Source organism: Crocodylus porosus, unplaced genomic scaffold (assembly GCF_001723895.1).
Source record: "Crocodylus porosus isolate Cpor-Errol unplaced genomic scaffold, CroPor_comp1, whole genome shotgun sequence".
In the NCBI taxonomy this organism is placed as follows: Eukaryota; Metazoa; Chordata; order Crocodylia; family Crocodylidae; genus Crocodylus; species Crocodylus porosus.
In genome coordinates this window covers 46,445,078-46,464,443 of record NW_017728907.1, presented here as the reverse complement: position 1 = coordinate 46,464,443, position 19,366 = coordinate 46,445,078, and the positions used below count along the sequence as shown (strand labels likewise).

The window sequence follows — 19,366 nt, the reverse complement described above, 5'->3', positions numbered from 1 at the left end:
GCACGCGCACAGGCACGCAGGCGTGCATGCACAGGTGCATCAACAGACTTGCATGCGCACAGAGGCACACGCACGTGCACGCACTGCAGCCCCTGCTGAGAGAGCGCTGCCTGTACCTCTCTGTGTCTGAGTCTGTTTGTGGCGCTGTCTGTGGGTGTGCCTGTCTGTCTGTCTGGCTTGAGGTTGTGATCTAGATCTGCGTACGTCGCTACCGTTACATACCTGCGTATCAAGGTCCAGGTCAGCATCGTTCTGTGCGTTTGTCTCTGCATAGCTGTATCACTGAGTCGCAGGCAGGGAGCTTAGGAGTCGCATCTAGTCCACCCCCCTGCTCCGAGCAGGACCAGCCCCAACTCCATCAGCCCAGACGAGGCTTTGTCTGCCCGGGTCTTAAACACCTCCAAGGATGGAGACTCCCCCACCCCTCTGGGGAGCCTGTTCTAGTGCTTCTCCACCCTCCTAGAGAGAGCGTTTTTCCTAATCTCCAACCTCAACTTCCCTTGCTGCAGCCTGAGCCCATTGCTCCTTGTCCTGTATCTGCCCCCACTGAGAGCAGCCCCCCTCCATCCTCTTTGCAGCCCCCCGGCAGGGAGGTGAAGGCTGCTATCAAATCCCCCTCGGTCTTCTCTTCTCCAGACTCAATCAGCCCAGTTCCCTCCGCCTCTCCTCACCAGTCATGTAAGATTATATCAAGATCCAGGTTAAGATCTATCTATGGATCTATCTCTACATCTCATAGAAATCATCGTAAGGCTGGAAGGGACCTTGAGAGACCTAGTCCAACTGGGGATCAGACTTGTAACCTCGGTGTTGTAACACCACACTCTGATCCCGATTGGGATCGAGCCCCATCTCTGCATCTGTCTCTATATATCTAGAGATCCAGATCCGGCTCCAGATATCTCTCTGCAAGATCTATGTGTATCTTCATAGTTTCATAGTTTCTAGGGTCGGAAGGGACCTGAGCAGATCATCTAGTCCGACCCCCTGCCCTGGCAGGAAAGAGTACGGGGGTCAAATGACCCCAGCAAGGTGTTCATCTAACCTCCTCTGTCTCTCTCTGTCTATATATAGAGATCCAGATCAAGATCTATCTGTGTACCTAGCTATGTCTCTGTCTCTACTTGCGTATAGATCTGTATCGATCTTGGCAGGGGCTGCATGAGCCGCTGTGTCTGTATATGTGTTATGGAGGATCCCAGAGCCATGGGGCTGGAAGGGGCCTGCGGAGGTCACATCTAGTCCAACCTCTGCCCGAGGCAGGATCAGCCCTGTGCAAACCAGCCCAGTCACATCTTTCCTCTAAACTCGACATACAACTACCATCAGCCCCGACACCACAGACCTGGCACAGGGAAAGCAGGGGGCCTGCAGCAGCCAACATCCTGCTCCTAGGAGACATCGGTAGATGCTCAGGAGCCCCCAGGCAGCCCCCTACCTCCGTCCATGCCAATCTGACCATGGGGTCAAATTCCTCCTTGCCCCCAGATATGGTGTTGGGCTGACCCTGAGCAGAGGGGCAAGGCGCTCCACCAGGATCCACTGGCTTTGGTCCCAGCAGGAGCATTGGCACAGCCCAGTCGCAGTCCCTGGCCTTGGCTGTAGCCAGCACCCAGCGCCTCCGAAGCAGGCTTAACCCCCTGACGCACGTTGCAGGAAATTGGGGCAGGGGCAACCTGCAGAGCCCAGACTCCTGGGAGGTCCCCACAGGCTTGGAGCAGGGCCCACGAGCAATCGGGCAGCTCCCCAGTGGGGAGAGGAGCCCCTTGGGTCTGCAGGAGGGGGTGTGCCCAGGAGGCTCACCGAGAGCCCGACTGCTGGGGCTTGGATGGGCTGAGCGCGGGGCCGTGGTGCAGGGGAGCCTGGAAGCCACTGACAGCCCCTGGTAGCTGGGGGCTCGAGGGGACAGACGTGGAGCCCGGCCCAGGGCAGGGACAAAGTCGAAGTTAGGGGTAAGGCGCAGGGTGATCCAGGAGGTGGGCATAGGACTGGGGAGTAGCCCTTGGGCTGCCCCGTCTCACGGAGGTGCCCAGTGGTTGTTTCACAGGATCTGCCCCGGGGGTCCGGACTGGATGCAGGAGTCCCGGGGTGGGGAGGGGGGTCTCTGTCCTGCATGGTGCAGCAGAGGGGACTGGCTGCTCAATAGCTCCCGGAGACGGGGCGCTTCATGGGCCTGATGCCACCAGCAGGCTTCCTCTGGGCCGTGCACGGCCCTGCACCCCGCCGGCCTGGCTGCTTCTGTCCCTCGGGGTGGTCCTGGGGACTGCTAGTGCGTGCTTTGTTCTGCAGGAGCAGCTGGAGGAGTACAAGACTGGCTGTGAGCTGGAGGAGGGCTGGGTCCTGGTGTGCAAGCACGCGGAAGGAGGGGACCGCCTGGTCCCAGTCGAGTCCTCCGACAGGATCCAGAGGCAGCAGCAGCTCTTCGGGGTGGACTACAAGCCTGTGATCAGGTAGGGAGGTGGTGGCGGCGAAGAGGCTGGCTATAGAGACATGACCAGAAATCCTGGTTTTTTCTGACTAAAAAAAATCCCCAATTTTCTGTTTAAAAAAAAAGTAACCCCAAATCCACATTTTTCCATGATTAAAATGAAACGCCTCTAATATATAGAAAAATATATATTAAAAAAACACACCCACAATTCTCAGTTTAAAAAAAACTATAATATCGATATGTATATCAGTGAGTCTTACCTCGATCCTGGGGAAGCTTTTTGAGAGTTATCCTGGCACATGTCCACGAGGGGCCGGGGGGCAGATCATGCTCAGGGGCAACCAGCACGGGTTCATTCGAGGCAGGTCCTGTCAGACCAACCTGGCGGCCTCTACGACCAGGTCACCAAATCCTTAGACGCAGGGGTAGCAGTGGACATCGTCTTCCTGGACTTCCGGAGGCCTTCGACACTGTCTCTCACCCCGTTCTCATTAAGAAACTGGGGGCTGTGGTGTAGACACCCACACAGGTGTGTCGCCAACTGGCGGGAGGGCCGCACCCAGAGGGTGGTGGTGGATGGGTCCTTCTCAACCTGGAAGGACGTGGGCAGTGGGGTACCCCAGGGCTCGGTCCTCGGGCTCGCACTGTTCAACGTCTTCATCAGCGACTTGGACGAGGGGGTAAAAAGCACCTGTTCAAATTTGCTGATGACACTAAGATGTGGGGGGACGTGGGCATGCAAGAAGGGAGGAATAGGCTGCAATTGGACGTAGACATGTTACAGGGGTGGGCGGATGAGAACAGGATGGGATTCAACACAGACAAGTGCAAGGTGCTGCACCCGGGGAGGAAGAGCCAGCACCATACCTACAGGCTGGGGAACTCCCCTCGTCAGGGCAGAGGCAGAAAAGGATCTTGGAGTCATCGTTGATGCCAGGATGAACACGGGCCGGCAGTGTGAGGACGCGGTCAGGAAGGCCAACCGCACCTTGTCCTGCATCCGCAGATACATCTCGAGCGGGTCCAGGGAGGTGATCCTCCTGGTCAGGCCACAGCTGTAGTATTGCCTTCAGGAGGGATGTGGACAACATGGAGAGGGTCCAGAGGAGGCCACTCGCATGATCAGGGGCAGCAGGGCAGGCCCTACGAGGAGAGGCTGTGGGACCTGAACCTGTTCAGCCGCCGCAAGAGAAGGCTGAGGGGGGACCTGGTGGCCTGTTAGAAACTAGTCGGGGGGACCAGCAGGCATTGGGGGAGTCACTGTTCCCCCGAGCACGGCCAGGAGTGACCAGGAACAACGGTCACAAGCTGGCAGAGGGGAGATCCAGACTAGACATCAGGAGGCGCGACTTCACGGTCGGGGCGTCTAGGGTCTGGGACCAACTTCCAAGAGAAGTGGTGCAGGCTCCTACCCTGGGGGACTTTAAGACAAGGCTAGACGAACACCTTGCTGGGGTTGTTTGACCCCAGTACTCTTTCCTGCCATGGCAGGGGTCGGTCTCGATGATCCGCTCAGGTCCCTTCCGACCCGACCAACTATGAAACTATATAGTGGTGTTTCATAGTTGTTAAGGGCTGGAAATGTGGATTTAAGGTTACTTTTTTTAACCAAAAATTGTGAAGGTTTATAAAAAACCTTAGTTGTTACCTATTTTCAGGCGCTATCTTTATAGTGGATTGCTCTTTTTATAGCTGGAGAATTGTTTTTGTGGTGTGATAATGACATTGCACGTGTGACTGGTCTGAACTGGTTGCACAATTCGCCAGATGATTGCGTGACAATGACTTTGCCTTTGCGGCCAGGCTCGCGGTGTTGTGCGATTTGCCCGTGAATCACGCAATACATGTAATGGGTACCGGGGGCCTCAGATACTGAAGTCACAAATGAGGTTGTTCTGTTCAGACCCCCCACTAGAAAGGTAAATGACCTGCCGCAGCATTGGGACAAGTCTGAGACTGCGCTTACCTCCTCACACCTCAGGGCACCCCCAAAGGATCTGGTGGCACCCCCATTATCCTTGTGAATCACTGCCCTAGGGAGAAAGTGGGGAGCGTTTGCGAGGTGTCTGTCTTGGGACCTGCCAACCCTCTTGAAATTCATTCCTCTGCTGTTCTCAGAAGGTGCCCATTTGAGGAAGATTTAACAGCCTGGGAACGGTCTGTTTTGAGGGATCTGATCTCCCCTTGAGGACCATGAACTGGTCCAAGCTCATAAACACACGCGCCTGACTTGGCCCATGGGGTCTCAGCCTTTTTAGACTGGAGACCCCCCTCGTTTGGCTGCAGAGGCTGCTTGGAAAACGCTGGCTCTTTGTATTTATCTGTTTTTTCACTGTGGGAAAATAATATAGAGCCTTTTTTCTGTTGCAAAGACCTCAGGAAGAGCAGGGAGCTCAGAATGGTTTAACCCTATGAATTCCTGCTTGAGATCTCTGGGTTTGTCTGGTGAATCCAGTTTGAACACCTACCAGTGCTAGCATTGCCTGGCACCACGTTGCACCCTCAAAATGATCTCGAGGCACCCCGCGGTGCTGGTGCCACGGCCTCTGGGTGAGAATCAGTGCTCTGGCCTAATTCTGTGTTACAGAGTAGAGGTTGTAGCCGTGTTGGTCCAAGGACATCAGCAGACAATGCCCTTTGGGTAAATCTGGTATCTTTTATTGCACCAACTCAAATAGTTGGAAAAATTCTTCTTGGTAAGCTTTTGGGTATAAATACCCTTCTTTATTGGTTACCTTTTTTGAGGTATAAATACCCTTTTTTACCCTTATTTATACCCAAAAGCTTGACAAGAAGAATGTTTCCAACTATTTGAATTGGTCCAATAAAAGATATCCGATTTACCCAAAGCACCTTGTCTGCCTAGCCTAATTCTGCACGTTGGTCCGTTAGCCCTTGTCTTGGAGAACTCAGAGACAGGAGCCTTAACTTGGGGGTGCAGTCACTAGGCATCCTGGTTTTCTCTGATTTAAAAAAAGTCCCCAATTTTCAGGTTTAAAAAAAGGTAACCCAAAATCCATGATCGAAATGGAACCCCACTATAAGTGTGTGTGCATGTAAATAATGTCTAGATGTGTGTATTTCATTTCACAGATTTTAGGGTCGGAAGGGACCTATTAGATCATCAAATCCGACCCCCTGCCCTGGGCAGGGAAGAGCGCTGGGGTCAAATGACTCCAGCCAGGTCCTTGTCCAGTCTCCTCTTGAAGACCTCCAAGGAAGGGGACGGCCCCACCTCCCTTGGAGCCCGTTCCAGATTTTGGCAACCCTCACCATAAAGAATTTTTTTCCTGATGTCCAGTCTGAATTTGCTCTCCCTCAGTTTGTGGCCATTGTTTCTAGTTGCCCCGATGGGCGCCCTGGTAAACACTGTATCCCCTATTTGCTGCTGTGCCCCCGATGAGCTTGTAGGCGGCCGCGAGATCATCCCTCAGCCTTCTCTTGCAGAGGCTGAAGAGATTCAGGTCTCTCAGTCGGTCCACACAGGGTTTTTTCTGTAGGCCTTTAACCATTTGAGCGGCCTCCTCTGGACCCTCTCCATGCTGTCCACATCCCTCTTGGAGTGCAGGGCCCAGAACTGGACGCAGTCCTCCAGCTGCAGCCTGACCAGTGCCGCATGGAGGGGGAGGATCACCTCCCTGGACCTGCTCGAGATGCACCTGCTTATGCAAGAAAGGGGGCGGTTAGCTTTACTTGTTGCTTCATCCCACTGGTGACTCGCGTTCATTTTGGAGTCGACTCCGAGATCCCTCTCCGCTGTTGTGCTTCTTAGGCTGGTCCCTCCCTGGCTGTAGGAGTGATGATGACTCTTCCTCCCCAGGTGCAGCACTTGCACTTGTCCTTGTTGAACTGCTTCCTGTTCTGTTCTGCCCACCAGCCCAGCCTGTCCAAATCTGCCTGGATTTGCTCCCTGCCGTCTAGTTTATGTATCTGCCCCCACAGTTTTGTGTCGTCAGCAAACTTGGACATGGTGCTTTCTACTCCCTCGTCCAAGTCACTAACAAAGATATTGAACAGCACCGGTCCCAGGACAGAACCTCGGGGGACTCCGCTGCCCACATTTCTCCAGGTAGAGACCGACCCATCCACCACCACACTCTGGGTGTGTCCCATAAACCAATTTTCAACCCACTGGACTGTGTAATAATCTATATTGCGACCGCTTAGTTTATTAGTGTGCTGCTGTGTCAAATCTAAGTAAATAACATCTACCTCTCTTCCTTCAGCCAAGCATTTTGTGACTCAGTCGTAAAGTGAAACCAGGTTAGTCGGGCAAGATCTGTCTGCTGTGATCCCATGCTGGTTGCCCCGTAGCATTATTTTACCCACTGGTGCCCCACAAATGTGATCCTTAACAATTTTCTCAAAGGTCTTGACAAGGATACAGGTGACGATATATATATGTATAGAGGCCAAGGATATATATATACGTGTGACGTGTATGTGTGTGTTAGTGGCATATCATTTTAATCATGGAAAAATGTGGATTTGGGGTTACTTTTTTAACCAGGAAATTGGGGATTTTTTAAAATCAGACAAAACCAGGATCCCTGGTGATCACTGTTCATCGGTCACTGAGCATTATCTGCGTGTATCCCGACAGCTGGAGCACGTACGTTGGGTCCCATTGCGATTGTGTGCAATGGCAGTGATCAGCCCACATGTGCAGACAGCCAGGCCCAGGCAGAGTGGGCTGGGTGCGGGCAGGACGGCCCCAGAGAGGAGTCTCCTTTTGCTGCCTTGTAACACATCCTTTGAGCTGCCCATCCTTTGTGCGGCTGGTCCACGTCCCGCTGGGACCGCAGGGATCGTGGTAGGAGGATCCCTGCTGATGAGACCAGCTCGGTGGGGGAGGACTCTGCCCCGAGCATGGGTCAAGCCTAATCCTAACTCTAGCGGCTTTGTAGTGTGTTTAGGGGGGTAGTGCTCCGCTGCAGGCTAACAGCATCATTTCACTAGTGATTCTGGCTTGAGCCCAGCTTTCCATCACAGCGGGGTTTGGTATAGTCAGCAACCGCTGCAGAGATGGGAGAAGTGGTGTTTCCTTGCCTGGTCCGACCGGGCGCAGAATTGGCCTTGGCTAAGCACTGACCCGGCCTTTCTGCTGTGAGGGGCTGGTCCTCTTGTCTTGTTCCTCCCATAGTCAAGCGCTGTGTGATCATGCCCCCTCCTTGCACGGCCAGGCTCTCGGTGTTGTCAGGATAATCATCTGCCCCATTGCTCTTGAGTTCAGGAGCGGTTTCCTCCCTGGGGAGTGAGCAAGGGGAGGCTCTGAGAGATGAAGGGACTCACCCAAGACCTTGCAGGGTGTCTGTACCATGCTGAGGGCTGCAGTATGGGTCTCCTGTGCCACCCCCCCAGGGTGCTGGGCGAGCTTCCTCCTGGTGTGGTCCCCTAATCCCTCCGCGGGTCGTTCCAGGTGGGAGCAGGTGGTGGATCTGACGTATTCCCTGCGACTCGGAGCGAGGCCCAGAAGCCTGGAGCAGGACGACGCTGCCGTGGAGAAGCTCCGGTACTGGCGTGTCCTGTTGTGCATGCTCTGTTGTGTAAAGGGGGAGCGGGGAGCATTTTGTGCCTCCTCTGAACGTGCACATTTGCCTGACAGCAGGAGGCCAAAGCAGGTTGTTCGCAGTAAAGGGCCCCTGAGTCAGGACCCAGGAGTTTGGGGGTGGTGCTGCCACCAGGAAGGTGGGAGCACGATGCCTGGATCAGGGCACTGCTGACAGCTCGGGGAAAGCATCCGTCCTGCCGCCGTCCCAGCATTGATGGGAGGTCCAGTGTGGCCCAGGCAGTGATCCAGGGTGGCCCAGGCAGCCCTGCAGCTCCTGTCTCATTAACCCTGCACGTGCTGGTAGGAGTAGAGCACAGCCAAGCCCCCCGCCCCCCCAGGGTCTGACCCTGCACGCGCTGGCAGGTTTGTGCCGCCAACGTGGAGCTACGAGTGCGATGAGGACTTGGTGCATTTCTTGTATGACCACATTGGGAAAGAGGACGAGAACCTGGGCAGCGTCAAGCAGTATGTGGACAGCATTGACGTCTCCTCGTACACGGTAGGCAGCGGAGCTGGTCTGCCAGGGGCTGGGGAGCGGCTCTGGTGTAGCGATGCAGTGGGGGCAAGCAATGCTCTGACCATTGGCACATGGCCCACAGCTCGTTAGGCCTTGCCCAGTCTCTTTCTCCCCTGGCCGTGCTGCTCAGCTCCGTAAGCGGTGTCCCACAGTCCCTATGGGGGGAGAAGTCACCAGAGGAGAGAGCTCGGGGCCCCACGGGGTCCGGCTGCCACACTTATGCAGGCCTAGGAGCAGCAAATGTAGCATAGACTGCTGCAGCAAATGCAACAGCAAATGCAAACCAGCTGTTGCAGCAAATGCAACAACTGGTTTGAGGGCACGGGCACAGGTCCCTCTCCCTGACCTTGGCTCCTCTCATCCCCCTCCAGGAAGACTTCAATGTGTCATGTCTGACCGACAGCCACGCAGACACCTACTGGGAGAGCGACGGGTCCCAGGGCCAGCACTGGGTGCGACTCAACATGAAGAAAGGCACCATTGTCAAGTGAGACCTCCTGTCTCGCTGCCCTCCAGCGCTGGGCCCCGGGTGGGGGCAGCTTTGTCTGCGGGGCAAGGTTGGCGCAGTGATCACAGGCACATTGTTGGCAAGTTTGCCCCTGGAGTCGGGATGGGTCGAGGGGAGCCAGTCTCTGGCTTGCTGTGTCTCTGCATGCCGGGCTGCTGCAGAGGCGGGTGATGAGGCTCCAGGTAGGGTCCTTTGGGCCTTTGCCATTGCCACCAGCCTGCACCGTGTTGCAGTCTCTGGCCTGGCTCTGCCAGCTACCGGTCTGCATCCCTGCCAGTCCCACGAAACTGCCCAGGACCCAGCTCATTCCCACACTGGCACAGAGCTGCAGCAGCTGCCTTGGGTGTCTATGGAGCCCCTGGGAGCTTTGTCCTTCCTGCATCCAAACTGTCGGGGGGTCCCAAGCTGTTCCTCCCCAGAATACTCTCTCAAGGACTTGGGCACATCCCATTCACGACACCCTCAGCCCAGCTCTGCGTGCCCAGATTGTCCGCCTCCAGGCCCCTGGGTGTGCCAGGGCTCGGGTGTGGATGAGGCCGGTGACATCCTAGACGTGTGAGCGGAGTCGGAGGGGCTGTGCTAGCATCCTCTTTGCCTTGCACCTGGGCTGTTTCGTGGTGTCCTCTCCAGGAAGCTTCTGCTGACGGTGGATACGACAGACGAGAACTTCATGCCCAAGAGGATCGCTGTGTATGGCGGCGAGGGGGACAACCTGAAGAAGCTGAGCGACGTGGGCATTGATGAGTGAGTGGGCCGGGGACTAGGATACGGGGGCTGGTTGCAGCTCGAATGACAGCATGGGCAGGGTCAGGGTTGTGTCTGCTGCATGCTGGCCCATCAGCACACACATGCAGCCCTGACGTGCTGGGGAGGGGCAAATACGGCGCGCTCTTCTCTCCCACGGGATCCTCCGTGCAAGGACCTCAGAGCCCTTTGCACCCCCGTAGTCGCCAGTCTCATTCCCAGACCCTGTGGAGCTGCAGCCTGGAGAAGCTGATGGCTCAGCTGGGGCTGCACAGCAAGCCGTGGGGTGGGGACTGAAGCCAGAGGCTCTAACTCCCAGCTCCCTCCCATTCCTGGTCAGAAATTTCCCTTCCCCTTAGCCAGCACCTGCAATTGCCATCTGGGCTGTCTTTGCAGGAGCTACATCGGGGACGTGTGCGTGCTGGAGGACATGACGACTCACCTGCCTGTCATTGAGATCCGGATCGTGGAGTGCAGAGGTGACCTGCTTTCCGTGACCTGGGGATGGCAGTGAGATCAGCCTGCAGACCCCCCGCTGCCTTGCTAGGTGCCCTGCGTCCCCCGTGGGATGCTGCAGATGCCTGGCATTTGCGCTGTGCAGGGAGCATTGATTGCATGCTCAGGACCTCCATTTGGTTGTGGAGAAGATGCTGCTTCCAAGGCAGCTCCTTGTTCCACACTGCGGCATTAAGGCTCGCTCCGTACTTCTCCTTGCTGGTGGTTCTCGTGATGTGGCTGCCTTCCTGCTAGCCCAGCTTCCTCCTCTGGGCCACTGGACAGCCATGAGGGGCTACTGGGACCAGAGCTGGAAGAGCCCTGCCCTGTTTCCCTGGCCCCACCAAACCCGCTCATTCTGCCTCTACTTTTGTCTGAGCAAAGATGCTGCATGGCTGCAGAGCTGGGGTTCGAGAGGCTCCGCACCCTGCAGGGATGAGGCTGGATCTCAGCCTTGTTCTGTTTCTGGGTCTGCACTTATCCCCTACCTTGTGTCTCTTAGATGAGGAGGGGATAGCTTTCAGGAGCCAAGTGTGAGCTCTTTTGCTTGGGAGTCAGCAGACTAGAGTGCTTTGTACAGGGCCACACTGGTCTGAGTGGGATTAGAGCAGGTTGATTAGACAGGTCCTCTGGGGCTTATACCTGTGATGGTCGTGGCTGGGCTGCCCCAGTGCTGCACGTCACTGTCCCTCCCACACTGGCTGTCAGCTGGACCCTTCTTGCTCCTTGGCAGATGACGGCATCGACGTTCGCCTCCGGGGCATCAAGATCAAGTCCTCCCGGCAGCGGGATCTGGGGCTCAGCGCCGACATGTTCCAGCTGGCCAACCTGGTGCGGTACCCCCGCCTGGAAGGGACCGACCCTGACGTGCTGTACCGGCGAGCCGTGGTCATTCAGAGGTAGCATGCAGACCCCAGCCTGGGGGCACAGGGCAGGGGGGAGTCACCTGCAGTCTCTTCATATGCAGCGCTGGTCCCTGGGGTGCTCACAGCACCTGCTCAGCCCCTGGACACGTGCAGCAGCTGGTGCGACGCAGCAGGGCTTTGCAGGGGGCAGATTGGACTGTGAGCTGGGCATAGGACTCATTCCCCTCTGCTTGATTGAAAGCCTGGCAGATCTTTCACCATTGCATACTCAAGGCCTCCATTTTTATGGCTCGTTGTGAAGAAAATGCTGCTTCCAAGGCAGCTGCTTGTCCCGTGATGCGGCATTAGGGTCAGGCTGCGTGTATAGTGCAGCCCAGGTGAACTCGCACGGTCACGCAGTGCTCAGGCTGAATCTCCCCACTACAAGGCTCTGGAGGTGGCAGCCCCATCACTTCGCGGCTCCCAGCCCAGGGGATCGCCAGCTAGTGCAGCTCTCTGCAGGTGCCGTGCCTTGTCCGGTGTTCCCAGCTGGTCACTCTTGGGTTTTAGGTTCATCAAGCTGCTGGACAGTGTCCTGCATCACCTGGTGCCAGCCTGGGACCACACTGTCGGCACCTTCAGCAAGCTCAAGGTGAGTGGAGTCCTTTTAGTATCTGCAGCTCTGGCCTGGGACGCTGGCAGTGAATGTTTTATTGCCCTTTTAAAAGGGCTGGAGGGACAACCTAACTAAGTGCAATTAAGACTTTAAAGACTAGAAAGGAAGTTGACCATCCCGCTTTCGCCCTGGGAGGGGTGGTCTGTGGCACTGGCTGCAGCCCTCGACTGGAAAACAAGCTCAAACTATTTCTTATGCCCCCTGTGTTGGAACCCAGCTGGCTTGCAACGTAGGAACCGCTCGGACTTCACGCCCTTGATCTCCCACATCTTCAGTTAGCAAACTGCCCGGAGCATCTTTCTGCTTTTTCTTCAGCTGTGCGGGCAGCGTGGTCGTATGTTTTTGGCTTGCTCTGTCTTGTGATTTAGGGTGAGGGTCTGGGCAGTGGAACACACCAATTTTTTTTTTTAATCAAAACTTTCTAAATCTCAGCCATGCTCAAAGACTTCTGTGCTGTTTGCTCCCAAACTTGGAGTGCGCATATATTTTGGGCACTTGCACTCATTTCTTTTCTTACCCCGTTGAGGTATACCTCTACCTGGTATGTCTTGCCCTTTTGAGGTACATCTCTGCCTCAGCGTAAGTGCAGAACACCTTGAGGACGAGGTTTCCGGTTCCTGGACTGAGCTTGAGCCTGAATCGTCCTGGGAGTATGAGACCCCAAAGCTCTGGGGAATGAAACCCGCTTTTGGGGGCTATTTGGAGGAAGGAGTTTCTAGGGAGTCTCCCTGAAACCAGAGGGAAAGTGTCTTCGTGGTGGTGGACGGCTGGTGTCCAGCGTGCTGCAGTCATTTCGGGAGGGCCTTTTGTGGGGACAGAGGGGATCCTGCTGGGCAACTGGACAGACCGGGGCTTCGCTGGGAGGGGCAGGGCTCCAGTCTCTCTAACCTCGTCCCCGCCTGGCCCTTGACAGCACATCAAGCAGTTCCTGTTGCTGTCCAAGCGGCGCACGGCTCTCATCACCCAGTGTCTGAAGGACTCGGAGACCAGCAAACCTAACTTCATGCCGCGGCTCTACATCAACCGGCGCCTGGCCATGGAGCACCGGGACAACCCCGCCCTGGACCCCAGCTGCAAGAACGCCGTCTTCACGCAGGTATCGCGAGCTGGCTGGTCGGCTCCGCTCTTATTGCAGGGGCTGCGAGCCGAGGTCACTGTGGCCTGCAAGGCAGGTTGCTTTCCAGTGAAAACCCCACGTCTCTGCAGCACTGGCCCTGTCCACTCAGCGGTCACCCAAATACTCCCAGGTTAGACTCGCAGGTGCCGCTGCGAGGCGTGTTACCCAGAGTGCGAGCTCTGTGCAGAGCTGTCTTGGTCTCCATGTGTCCTGAGTAGGGTGTGGGGGTTGAAGACAATAACCTAGGCAGGGAATAGCAGACTAGGACAGGGAAACACTGGTCACCAGAGCTGAGGGGTGAGGGACAGATGAAAGGAGCAGTGAGGAGCCTGCATGCGCTAGGTGTGAAGCCAAGAGGCAGGAGGAGGAGAAGGGGGTGTGGAGGGACAAAGTAGGGAGAGGGAAGTGGTGGGGGCTATAAGGAGGGTGGGGAGCAGAGGGTACAATGAGGGGCAGGGAGCACTGCAGATGCTTCTGTTGCCCTGTGCTGTGGAGGGGACAGCGTCTCTGGGGCCCGTCCCCGTGCTTTCCTGGCTCTGCCGCGGTGGGCAGTTCCCCGTGTGCCCCTGGGCACGTCACTTTGCCTCGCGGTGCCGCAGCGGGCTGGGACCACTGCCCTGCTCCTGCATTTGGGCCCGCAGGAGGCCTGTGGAGATGTCCAAGTCCTCTGCCTCTCTGCTCGTCGTAGGTGTACGAGGGCCTCAAACCTTCTGACAAATTCGAGAAGGCGCTGGATTACAGGTACGGCCCGTTGGTGCATACAGCACCATGCTCGCTGCTCTCTGCAGGGTTCCCCCCAGCATGTAGCACCCTGCGGCCCAAAAATAGGGAGGCCGAGGGTGAAACCCTGCTGTGCAGGGAGGAGTGAGGTGCAAGGGTGTAAAGGGGGGACACATGAGCTGTATGCCTGGTAAGCAGGCCGGTGCCACCAGCTCCTGCTGTGGAGAGACCCAGGAGCTGATGGGCCAGGGAGACGGAGCCATCGTTTCTGGCTAAAGGCCGTCTGATGGGGAGTGTGCCGTGAGGGGCATTTTCCACTAGTCTCGCCGCCGCAGACTGCTGCCGTTTGGATCTGAGCATCCGGAGCCAGCAGCTCAGGCGGTCCCCTCTTCCCGCAGGTGGCCGCTGCGCTATGACCAGTGGTGGGAGTGCAAATTCATCGCCGAGGGCATCATCGATCAAGGTAAGAGACTTCCTTGCTCCTGCCCCGCGGCAGAGGACAGAGCCAGGGCTGTCCCCCGCACCCACTGTGGCGGCTCTGGGGGCTGGGTAGCTATTCTTCTCCCTGGTTTGAGACCCGTGCCAGAGTCTGGCTAGCACTCCATGTCTGCCCAGGCACCTGGGGAGTGGGTGGCCCTGATGCAGTGTCTGTCTCGTTGCAGGCGGCGGGTTTCGGGACAGCCTGGCAGACATGTCGGAGGAGCTGTGCCCCAGCTCGGCAGACAGCCCCGTGCCGCTGCCCTTTTTCGTCCGCACGTCCAACCAGGTGCTGCAGGGCTGTTCACAGGGCATCGTGGGGCCTGTCGCCGTAACCGGGCAGCCTGGCTCCTGGGGCAGAAGAGGGCAGGGGGAAGAGGGCTTATTCATCTTTCAGATGGGAAGGGGTGTTGTGGGCAGGACAGAAGCCCTGGGGGGAGTTTTGGGTACCCCAGGGGATCGCTGGGTGCAGGTTTCTGTTGTTGGGGCAGGCAGAGGAGGATGCTGGAGAGGGACAGACACTGCCTGCTCCGCGTCATCCCAAGAGCCCAGGCCAGTGGGGCCGTCCCCACCTCCCCTGGGCTCAGCAGGGAGTCCGGCCCTGACAGGGTCTCTGTTGCAGGGCAACAGCACCGGGGAAGCCAGGGACATGTACGTCCCAAACCCCTCCTGCAAGGACTTCGCCAAGTATGAGTGGATTGGCCAGATCATGGGAGCTGCTCTGCGGGGCAAGGAGTTTTTGGTGAGTCCTGGCAGGAGAGAGACACACCCCCAGCAACCGCGATTCATAGATTCATAGATGCTAGGGTCGGAAGGGACCTCAATAGATCATCGAGTCCGACCCCCTGCATAAGCAGGAAAGAGTGCTGGGCCTACATTACCCCAGCTAGATACTCATCCAGCCTTCGCTTGAAGACCCCCAGGGTAGGGGAGAGCACCACCTCCCTTGGGAGCCCGTTCCAGACCTTGGCCACTCGAACTGTGAAGAAGTTCCTCCTAATATCCAATCTAAATCTGCTCTCTTCTAGCTTGTGGCCATTATTTCTTGTAACCCCCGGGGGGGCCTTGGTGAATAAATACTCACCAATTCCCTTCTGTGCCCCCCTGACGAACTTATAGGCAGCCACCAGGTCGCCTCTCAACCTTCTCTTGCGGAGGCTGAAAAGGTCCAGTTTCTCTAATCTCTCCTCGCAGGGCTTGGCCTGCAGGCCCTTAACCATACGAGTGGCCCTTCTCTGGACCCTCTCCAGGTTATCCGCATCCTTCTTGAAGTGCGGCGCCCAGAATTGCACGCAGTACTCCAGCTGCGGTCTGACCAGCGCCCGATAGAGGGGAAGTATCACCTCTTTGGACCTATTTGTCATGCATCTGCTGATGCACGATAAAGTGCCATTGGCTTTTCTGATGGTTTCGTCACACTGCGATGGTCGCCTCCAGTTTTGCTTGGGGGCTCGCTGCAGGGGAAGCTCGGTAGGATTCCCCAGGACAGGAGGGCAGGGGCCTGGGAAGGTTTTGGGGCTTATATCCTGCGCGTCGGTGGCATAGCCCTGGATGAATCAGGGCTCGTTTCCTACCAGTTTCCAAGTGGCTGGTCCATGGCCCCTTCCTGGCTTATCCAGATCGGTCTGCCAAGCGATGTCCTACCCTGAGCCATTGACATTAGTGCTGTCTTCCTGCAACTCGCTGATGCTGAGCTCAGTTTTTTGGAAAGGCACATGCAGAGCTAGCAAAGCAGCACTGTGCCCCAGGGTCATGTCTCCTGCCATTCTGGCAATGTGTGTTCTCCTCTCTGCAGGTCCTGGCTTTGCCGGGCTTCGTATGGAAACAGCTAATGGGGGAGGAGATCAGCTGGAGCAAGGACTTCCCTGCCCTGGATTCGGTGCTGGTGAGTAGGGGTGAAGGGCGGTTGGAGAGCGAGGGGCAGTTGGCTGGCATCTTGTGCCTCGCAGCTGGATTGATCATGGTGCAGGCAGTGGGATGCATGTGCTTGGCTTCCCTGTGCTGATGCTACACAGACACAGGCCAAGGTCTTATATTTCTACCTCCAGCTATCACGGGTGCAGCCCGTAGCAATGCAAGTCCCAGCCTGCAATATTCCAGCTGGGTCTGTGCAGCCTCTTCAAAACCCAGTAGCAGTCCCCTCTGGCAGGCAGATGGGCTGTGCATTGATCTTCCTGGGTCTAATCCAAATCATCTTAAGGGTTGGTGGGGCTTGCATTTTACTGTGGTGAGGTCTGAGAGCTCTCTGATCAGGTGAAGCTCCTGGAAGTGATGGAGATGATGGACAAAGACACCTTCGAGTTCAAGTTTGGGAACGAGCTGACCTACACCACAGTCCTCAGCGACCAGCGCATGGTGGAGCTGATCCCCAGCGGCAGCAACACAGTGGTGAAGTATGAGGACCGCAAGGAATTCATCCGTCTGGTGCGGAAAGCCCGGCTGGAGGAGAGCAAGGAGCAGGTAATGCCATCTTCGGGGGGCCTCAGCTTGTCAGGTAGGACCAGGTGGTCTAGGGATGTCTCTTCCTATCCCTGAGCACCAGGCACCCTCATCTCTTTGTGGACATACTCTTCACCTCCGTACTCCCTGGGATGGGCCTCTTGTAGAAGCACTTGTGGAGCCATCTCACTAGTGGGAAGTGGGGCTGCCTGCCCCTGAGCTGCTGGCCTGAACTCAAACCCCATCTGGGCATGTCTACGGGGTGCCTCATCCTTCCCTTCCTGACCACCCTGCCTGCTCTATCTCCCCTCCAGATTGCAGCCATGCAGGCCGGTTTGCTGAAGGTGGTGCCCCAGGCTGTTCTTGACCTCCTCACCTGGCAGGAGCTGGAGAAAAAGGTCTGCGGGGACCCTGAGGTCACGGTGGATGCCCTGAGGAAGCTCAGTAAGTCTGTAGATTGACATGGCCCTGTCTTTCTGAGCCTGAGACCCCATAGGCTTCATGCTGGGGTCTGTGGGGGACCCTTCTGCAGCTGCTGCAGGAGTGAGAGACCCTGGCACTATGTGCCTTTGGGTAAAGTGCGTGTCCCAGCTCTGCCGTGGACTGGCGAGGAGCTGCGGTCTCCGTGCTTGGGTTGAGAGAGGGCACCTCAGATTCACTCACCTTTATGAGGCGCGAGGGGGGGGGTAGGTGATCCCAGCACCCCTGATCTAAATGCTGTTGGGTGCATTTAGAGTGCGTCGTCTTCCCCAACCAGGATCCAGCCAAGATCATAGAAATGAGGGCTGGAAGAGAGCCCAGGAGTCACATTGAGTCCAACCCCCTGCTCCAAGCAGGACCAGCCCCAGCTACATCATCCCAGCCACGGCTTGATCTAGTTGCGTCTTAAAAACCTCCAAGGATGGAGACTTGACCACCTCTCTGGGTAGCCTGCTCCAGTGCTTTACTACCCTCCTTGTGAGAGTTTTTCCCCAATATTCAACCTCAACTTCTCTTGCTGCAGCTTGAGCCCGTTGCTCCTTGTCCTGTCATCTGCCCCCACTGAGACCAGCCCAGCTCCATCCTCTTTGCAGCCCCCGGCAAGGAGGTGAAGGCTGCTGTTCAATCCCCCTCAGTCTTCTCTTCTCCAGACTAAATTGGACCCCTTCCCTCAACCTCTCCTCATCGGTCATGTGCTCCCTGAGTGCTCATTAAAGATAATGACATACAAGGGGGGATCTCTTCCTACCAACTTCTTTCTCTCCCTTCAGCCCGGTTTGAGGATTTTGAGCCGTCAGACACCAGGATCCAGTACTTCTGGGAAGCACTCAACAACTTCACCAATGGTGAGTGTCCTGTGGCCGTCTCCACCTTGCTGTGATCACGCTGGGGACACAGCTCTAGCTGTGCTGGGAATCATCTCTGCCTTGGGGGAATCGGGATGCCCAGCTTGGGAGAGCCGTCCCTCGGCCACGGGGATCGACCACCAGCTTTGCAACCCTGTCTGCAGAGGGTGTGATCCTGAATCTGCACGTGGCGGGGCTCATGGAGACCTGACTGATCTGTGCAGTTGAAAGCAAGGAGCTGGGCTCGGGCAACAGCTCCTTGCTATCCCCAGAGGGTGGATGTGGGGAGCAGCTGACACTCCAGTTCTCTTCCCCACAGAGGATCGTAGCCGCTTCCTCAGGTTTGTCACTGGCAGGAGCCGCCTCCCAGCTCGGATTTACATCTACCCGGACAAGCTGGGGTGAGTGAGGCCTGGGGTGCGGGGACAGGTCCCAGCAAAGGGCAGTGTCCCTCCGCTCTGCTGGGAATCGGTTTTGGCCTCGATCTCCCACCTCTTTGAAGCGTGTCCCTGGGTTTGGAGCAGCCTGTTGGGTCTGACCAGCCTGTCCTCTCTTCCCCCAAGCTCCGAGTCAACCGATGCGCTGCCGGAGTCCTCCACCTGCTCCAGTACCCTCTTCCTGCCAAATTACGCTACGTAAGTCATGCTGCCCCTCTGCTTGATGGCTCTGATCTCAAGGGAGGTGCCTTTCTCTTGCTGGCCTCTGGGAGACTTGGAGGCTGTTTCCACCTCTGATGCTTGTAGGAATTCGCACCTGCTCCCCTTACGGTGCCTCTCGTTCCCATCCAGGCACCTGGTGCTTCCCCGCTGTAGAGAGCAGTGAAATCTGCTGTGACGCTATCCCTTCATCTCTTGCAGTGCCAAGATCTGCGAGGAGAAGCTGCGTTACGCAGCCTACAACTGCGTGGCCATCGACACCGACATGAGCCCGTGGGAAGAGTGATGTTGTTACCATCGTTCCTGGCTGTGAGGGTTTTCCTACTCAACGGCTTGGTGCAAAGAGCACTCCCACCCCCCTTGAATGTGTACATACATAGACATATAAATATAATAAACGTGTAGTGTGGAGGCCTGGTTCTAATCCAAACCAGACAAAATCCAGCTGTTTGGGTCTTTGGGTCGACAGCAGGAAGGAAGACATCTTGCCCTCACTTGGACCACGTAACTGGGTGTTGGAAACTCCCAAGCACCTGGAAAGGTCGTTATGAGCGGAGACCCCAGCACTGTTCAGATTCCCCCTTCCCCACTCCAGTTGCTGTCCCCACCTATGAAATTCGGCCATCTCTGGGATGAAGCTATGTAAGAGTTGCCCACAAAGCTGCATGCTGTTTAGAAATGCAAAACTCTAGAGCTCATTTATTAGACCAACTAAGAAATTGGAAAAAAAAAGGAAAAAATATTTTTCTGCAAGCTTTCATGCTGTTTCGGACAGGAAGTGACAAGCTACATCTTGAAGCTGCAGGAGGTCATAGACTCACAGAAGTCGGGTCGGGAGGGACCTTGTAGATCTTCAAGTCCGACC

General features: G+C 56.5%; 1 protein-coding gene across 1 annotated transcript in view; it reads left to right on the top strand.

Annotated features, from left to right (window-relative positions):
* The window catches only part of LOC109306994 (E3 ubiquitin-protein ligase HECTD3-like), a 20,796-nt gene extending 1,855 nt beyond the window's left edge, over positions 1-18,941 (top strand). The window contains exons 2-21 of the mRNA XM_019530618.1: positions 1,987-2,450; positions 7,851-7,943; positions 8,346-8,481; positions 8,871-8,986; positions 9,638-9,751; positions 10,148-10,230; positions 10,980-11,145; positions 11,662-11,743; positions 12,681-12,863; positions 13,573-13,625; positions 14,003-14,067; positions 14,267-14,370; positions 14,704-14,823; positions 15,877-15,966; positions 16,335-16,541; positions 16,835-16,964; positions 17,771-17,845; positions 18,165-18,246; positions 18,409-18,480; positions 18,703-18,941. Coding sequence (XP_019386163.1) covers positions 1,987-2,450; positions 7,851-7,943; positions 8,346-8,481; positions 8,871-8,986; positions 9,638-9,751; positions 10,148-10,230; positions 10,980-11,145; positions 11,662-11,743; positions 12,681-12,863; positions 13,573-13,625; positions 14,003-14,067; positions 14,267-14,370; positions 14,704-14,823; positions 15,877-15,966; positions 16,335-16,541; positions 16,835-16,964; positions 17,771-17,845; positions 18,165-18,246; positions 18,409-18,480; positions 18,703-18,787 — 2,520 coding nt within the window. The 3' untranslated portion in view covers positions 18,788-18,941. The remainder of the gene's footprint in view (positions 1-1,986; positions 2,451-7,850; positions 7,944-8,345; positions 8,482-8,870; positions 8,987-9,637; positions 9,752-10,147; positions 10,231-10,979; positions 11,146-11,661; positions 11,744-12,680; positions 12,864-13,572; positions 13,626-14,002; positions 14,068-14,266; positions 14,371-14,703; positions 14,824-15,876; positions 15,967-16,334; positions 16,542-16,834; positions 16,965-17,770; positions 17,846-18,164; positions 18,247-18,408; positions 18,481-18,702) is intronic.
* Positions 18,942-19,366: the final 425 nt, after the last annotated feature.